The following is a 6106-nucleotide window of genomic DNA, read 5'->3' as shown; positions in this document are numbered from 1 at the left end:
TTAAGTATGTTAAGATAGAAAACTGTCAAAATTCCAGCAACCTTGATGTTCTGTATTTTAGGCATAACATGGGTTATATAAGTCCAAATTAAGTTTAATTGGTGTCCATGGAAATTTTAAAGAGTCCTCTATAACTTTGTAGTTTTGTGATTTCGCTATTTTTGCCGTTTTGAATGCTTAAATTGAGCAAACAGATTGCTGCTCGGGTACAACTAGCTGTATGACCCTTGCTCAGTAATTTGAAAATAATTAAATCTATAGAAGTCGGAATTGAGTAATTCTTCTTGGAGATGAAACTAGACGCATAAATGGATATTTCTATTTAATATGAGATTTTTGTATTAAGCCAATTTTGCCCAGCAATAAATATACCTTGGTACTAAATTCTGTCTAGAAAACAGAAATGTTGGAGATTAGTTTTATGCAATTTATTGATGTTAATTTGAGTTAAATTGGTATTTAACTAGATGGGAAATGTTTATAGGATATTAAAACAGTAATTGAGAGTCTTAGAGGAAGAGTTAGCCCTATGAATTAGAGAGGGGATGATCTTGTAATGCATTAGAACTCGCATTTACATGAATATTTGTAATATGCATGAAATGTGAATTGATGAATGTGTTGACAGGTACTCAAAGGCATGGAAAGGAAGTTGTGGAGAAAGGAGGTTCTTATATGCTAAAGGAATAAGTATATTTTGAGTAAGTAAATAGTTAATATTTGCTATGTTCATATATTTAATCAAATGTTCTGCAAATGGTTGCGTTTGCTTAATATTGTTTATGTTTGAATGACTGAGATGGAAATGATTGGTGTTGAGTGGAACAATTGTGTAACACCCGGAATTTTTTTTATATATTTAATAATGAGTTTTTTTTATTTAAGTTAATTTTAGCATTATTTTTATTGGGTTTAATTTGAAATGATTTAATGAAAAATTTAATATTAATCAAATAAATGAGTTATTTTCTATACCTAATTAGTTTGAAATTTTAAGAAATTATTCAAGTAAATTATTTGAGAAATGATTATATTTTGGTTATCCAAATTTTTTCCAAATGCATATTTATATAAATAAAATTATATATTGGAAAATTATGATAGAAATTGTAAGGGATGTTTTTATAAAAGAATTTTGAGAAAATTGGTATTATAATTGATAAGTAGTATTAAATTTTGAGATGAGATTTGTTTAAATCAGTGAGTGTCAGGCTTACTACGGGTTTCGGTGGCCTTAAGCCTACCCATTCCCTAGTGCCGGTCACGGGCCCACGGGTGGGGTCGTGACAAAGTTGGTATCAGAGCTTAGGTTTAGATTTCCTTCGACCTAAGTTAAGATTTTTCTTGGTACTGCGGAGTTAGGATCATGTCTGTCTTGTTGTTTTCATTGACTCCAGTGTCTCAGCCTTTACTGTTAGAGAGTCAGTCTTTCCTTTCTTGTGAGCTTATTTTTGGTGCTGTGCTGAGATTGAGCTTTGTAGCGATGGGAGGATCCGAAGCGCGATAGACTCGTGATGTTTCTTCAAGTGATTAGTGCAGTCCGCCTTTAGAAGCTTAAGAAAGGTGGCAGGAGTGCTTTCGGACGCTCAGAATCCAGAGAAACTTAAGCGAACATTATTTATTTTTCTAAGTAGGACAAGTGTTTTAAAATACAATGTTGCGCCCAGTCCCGTAAGAATGCATATGGCATTTCACTGTTAGGCATGCATAAATTCATTTTAGGACATGCATCATACATCGTGCATTGCAACCCTTGGTGATAGGGGGCATCATCACCCTGGCGCGCGATATTGTAGAATTTTATATAAAGAAAAAATGGCTAGAGATTTTACGATTTTGTAAAAGTATTTTTCCAAGATAATAAAGCTTTTATCAGTGATGATTATAAAGTAAATAAATAAGTAAATTTTTTTCAAAGTAAATAGTGTTAGCTTGAGAATTCTCTAGATGACGAGTTGAGTTGCTGAGAGAGTAAGTTTGTGGAGCTGTAGGCCCCATGTTAGATAATAAGGGAGGCTTTTGGATTTCAGTCAAAGAGGAATCTTGTGTCAGGAAGGAAATTTGGTGAGTGAATTTTTGGCAGGATCAGAATTGGCCCTTCTTGTGTGGAAACCCTTGGTTTTGTCGGCAGGTTGGTGAGGTGGCATGTAAGTTGGACTTGCCGCCAAATATTAGTAATGTTCTCTGAGGTTATATCCAGTTGTTTGTAAGTCTGAGCTGAGGAAGTGTATTTTCGATCCTTTGCTCGTGTTGGACCCTTAGTGTGTGGAAGCAAGTGAAGATTTGGTTTCCGAGGAGTAGTAAGTGAGGATCGCAGATTTTCAGGTTCGCCAGTTTATTTAAGGATTTTGTCGATGAGTCTTGTGGTTTAGTTTATTTCTGCCGAGGAAAGTTCTCTAGAAGCCGAATGGAGATGAGAGGTTCCTAATTAGTTTCAGTCTTAGAGTGTAGCCCCTTTTCTTTTAAAATTCGAGGTCGAATTTTTTTTAAGGGGGGGAGAATGTAACACCCGGAATTTTTTTATATATTTAATAATGAGTTTTTTTTATTTAAGTTAATTTTAGCATTATTTTTATTGGGTTTAATTTGAAATGATTTAATGAAAAATTTAATATTAATCAAATAAATGAGTTATTTTCTATACCCAATTAGTTTGAAATTTTAAGAAATTATTCAAGTAAATTATTTGAGAAATGATTATATTTTGGTTATTCAAAATTTTTCCAAATGCATATTTATATAAATAAAATTATATATTGGAAAATTATGATAGAAATTGTAAGGGATGTTTTTATAAAAGAATTTTGAGAAAATTGGTATTATAATTGATAAGTAGTATTAAATTTTGAGATGAGATTTATTTAAATCAGTGAGTGTCAGGCTTACTACGGGTTTCGGTGGCCTTAAGCCTACCCATTCCCTAGTGCCGGTCACGGGCCCACGGGTGGGGTCGTGACAAATTGTTATTGCTGAAATATGATATAAGTGAAATGATTGAATTGTGATGTTAAGTGCATATGTGCATGTGAATGGTGGATTCCCCTGTGAAAAAAAAAGATATATATATAAAGCCTTGGGAGGCTAAAGCCTAGAGAGGCTATAAAAGTGTATAATGTGAGATGAGGCGAGCCTTACGTGTGTGATATGTGAGGATGAGGCGAGCGCACATTAAAGGGGATCCACAAGCCATGAGAACTAACCATAATTGTTGAATTGTATTTCTTCTATGATGGTTGTAATGAATTGAGTAGAATGGTATGACTTTATACCTAAACTATGAATATCATGGAAAGTTATGTGATTGGGTGGAAATTGTATTAAGTGTATGTGATATAGATTATGTTGATTATTTATTTCACCGAATCGGAGGCTCACCCCTCTCCAAAATTTTTCTTTTCAGGTTTGTAAATAGTAGTGCATCCGTTGGTTGTATACGAAGTCTAGCTTTTAGCAGCTCAAGTTGGGCCATGAAGTCTCCTCCCGATGCATTTTTTATGCGCTATGTGATATATATGGAAGTATGCCTTATAAGGCATAAGAAGATGTTTGTAATACTTGTTAAATGATGTTTAAGTATAATCATATGTTTATATGTTAATAACCTTGTGTCCGGATTCTTAACAACCTACATATTGACCTATCTACCCGTAGTATATATTCTACGACGCTTGTATGCTTCCCCGGCTAATGTTTATTGGTTAGCATGTGATGGGGGTGTTACATTTTAGTGGTATCAGAGCATGGATTAGATTCATTGGGAGTAGATTCATGTTGCACATCATTAAGCATATGATATATGTTCTTTGAACTTGACTGAATATTTGCATTTCATATATATAGATGGAGAGACAAGGAGAACACGCAACTCGCCCAGATAAGTAATTAGAGTCTGTGCATGGTCATGAAAATGCATTTGAACATGATCAACATGATGAGCATGAGCTACATTCTGAAAATGCTGCACAATCGAATGTACAAAATGTTATGGAACAGTTTATGGATTTTCTAATGCAACGGGCAGCTCAACAACAAGCACCGGCGCCTCAGACTCAACAACAAAAGGCTGTGATAGATAAGAATTATGAAAGAGTTAGGAAACAACGTGCTAATGTTTTTCAAGGTACTACTGATCCTGCTGAGGCTGAGGAATGGTTACAAAATACAGAAAGGGTGTTGGATAGATTTAATTGCACATCCGAATAAAGGCTTCTATATATAGTATCTTTAATAGAAAAAGATGCACTTGATTGGTAGGAAACAGTTTTAAGAAGCAAAGATAGACCAATTACTTTGACTTGGAATGATTTCTTAAGAGAATTTGCTGAGAAGTATACTCCAGAAATTTATAGAGACAGAAAGAAGCTTGAATTTCTTCAGTTGAAACAGAATGATATGTCAGTTACAGAGTACGAAGTTCAATTTGTGAGATTATGTAAGTATGCACTAGAAGAAATAGCCACTGAAGAACTGAAAAGGAAGAAATTTGAGATGGTTTTGAGGCTTCACATTCGTGAGAAAATGGCAGTGAAACCTCATAATTACAATGCCTCAATTGAAGCTGCTTTGAGAGCTGAAGAAACATCATTTGAAAGGAATACTATGGAAGCTAAAAAGAAGAAGATCATTGGTGCTTATAGTAATCCTCCAAGACATATTAGTATTTCTTCGTTTAGAGGCTCTAATTCACAAATGGAGTAGTTATCGTGGATGAGGGTTTGGTGGTCACCTAGTAGATCCTCCACAAGTACCTTATAGTAGAGGTGGATACAATTCATCCACACTTGAGGGAGGACAAGTTTCAGCCAGTAGAGGGTTTGCTCCTGTTTGTCCTACGTGCAACAGGAGACATACTGGAGAATGTTGGGGACCTAGACCAGTAGTATGTTTTACTTGTAGTAGGCCGGACATTATTCTAGAGATTGTCCTATGAGAAGAAATAATGCCGGAGAATCTTATACAAGGTCGAGTAGTGTTGGTGAAAATATTCCAGTTGGTTCAGTGAGGCAGAGGGAAGAGGTGGCAGAGGAGGTTTAACTATTTCAGCAACACCATCAGAACAAATTGGTCAACCACAAGCACAAGCTAGAGTATTTGCTACTACTAGAAATGAAGCATTTGTAGCACCTGAAATTGTTACTGGTATATTTTCTATTCATGATTCTGATGCACATGTTCTTATTGATCCTGGATCCACATGTTCATTCATATCACATGATTTTGCATCGCATATTCATGCTAATATAGAGGCATTAGGTTATGATATATATGAATCTATGCCTGCTGGGGGTATTATCATAGTAAATACGATAGTGAGATCATGTCCTGTAGTAGTAGATAGTGTCAAACTACTTGCAGATTTGGTTGTTATTAATCTTAGAGAGTTTGATGTTATTTTGGGGATGGATTGGTTGTCAAGAAATCATGCTATTGTTGATTGTAAAATGAAGGAAGTGGCTATGGAAATACAAGGAGAAATGAAAATAGTAATGGTGGGTGAAAGGAAGACAATTCCTAATTGTTTGATTTCAAAGAAGGATCGCGTGTCAGTTTAATTAAAAATGGATGTGAAGCATATCTAATTAGTTTTATAGATACTACTAAGGTCAGTCCAGGGTATTAGACATTTCAAAGGGTCGGAGAATTTCCTAACATATTCTTAGATGATTTGCCCGGTTTGCCACCAAATCGAGAGGTTGATTTTGAAATTGACATCATCCCCGGTATCGCACCTATTTCCATTGCACCACATGTGAGTGGCTCCATTAGAATTGAAAGAATTAAAGAAGCAATTAGAAGAGTTACTTGATAAAGGTTTCATCGTGCCAAGTACTTCACCTTGGGGAGCACCAGTTCATTTGTGAAGAAAAGGATGGTAGTATGCGATTATGTATTGATTATATGCAATTGAATAGGATTACAGTGAAGAATGAATATCCATTGCCGAGAATTGATGATTTGCTTGATCAGTTAAAAGGTGCAACTGTGTTCTCTAAAATTGATTTAAGATCAGGTTATTGGCAACTCCGGGTTGAAGAGAAATCTATTGCCAAGACAGCATTCAGAATAAGGTATGGGCACTATGAATTTATTGTGATGCCATTTGGTT

At 35.0% G+C, this 6106-nt stretch overlaps 1 protein-coding gene across 1 annotated transcript; it reads left to right on the top strand.

The window, feature by feature from the left end:
* Window positions 1–3984: 3984 nt before the first annotated feature.
* LOC125369876 lies at window positions 3985–4880 on the top strand. The gene is made up of 3 exons (XM_048373148.1): window positions 3985–4170; window positions 4255–4510; window positions 4843–4880. Exons 1-3 carry the CDS (start codon window positions 3985–3987, stop codon window positions 4878–4880), a joined length of 480 nt encoding a protein of 159 aa, XP_048229105.1.
* Window positions 4881–6106: the final 1226 nt, after the last annotated feature.

Source organism: Ricinus communis, chromosome 1 (genome assembly GCF_019578655.1).
Source record: "Ricinus communis isolate WT05 ecotype wild-type chromosome 1, ASM1957865v1, whole genome shotgun sequence".
Lineage (NCBI taxonomy): Eukaryota > Viridiplantae > Streptophyta > Magnoliopsida > Malpighiales > Euphorbiaceae > Ricinus > Ricinus communis.
This window is presented reverse-complemented; position numbering and strand designations above follow the sequence as displayed.

Coding starts and splice junctions, on each gene's coding strand:
- LOC125369876 (XM_048373148.1), top strand. CDS start 3,985: ATGGAACAGTTTATGGATTTTCTAATGCAACGGGCAGCTCAACAACAA. Junction 4,171..4,254: donor GGTTACAAAATACAGAAAGG/GTGTTGGATAGA, acceptor CTTGATTGGTAG/GAAACAGTTTTAAGAAGCAA. Junction 4,511..4,842: donor GGTTTTGAGGCTTCACATTC/GTGAGAAAATGG, acceptor TACGTGCAACAG/GAGACATACTGGAGAATGTT.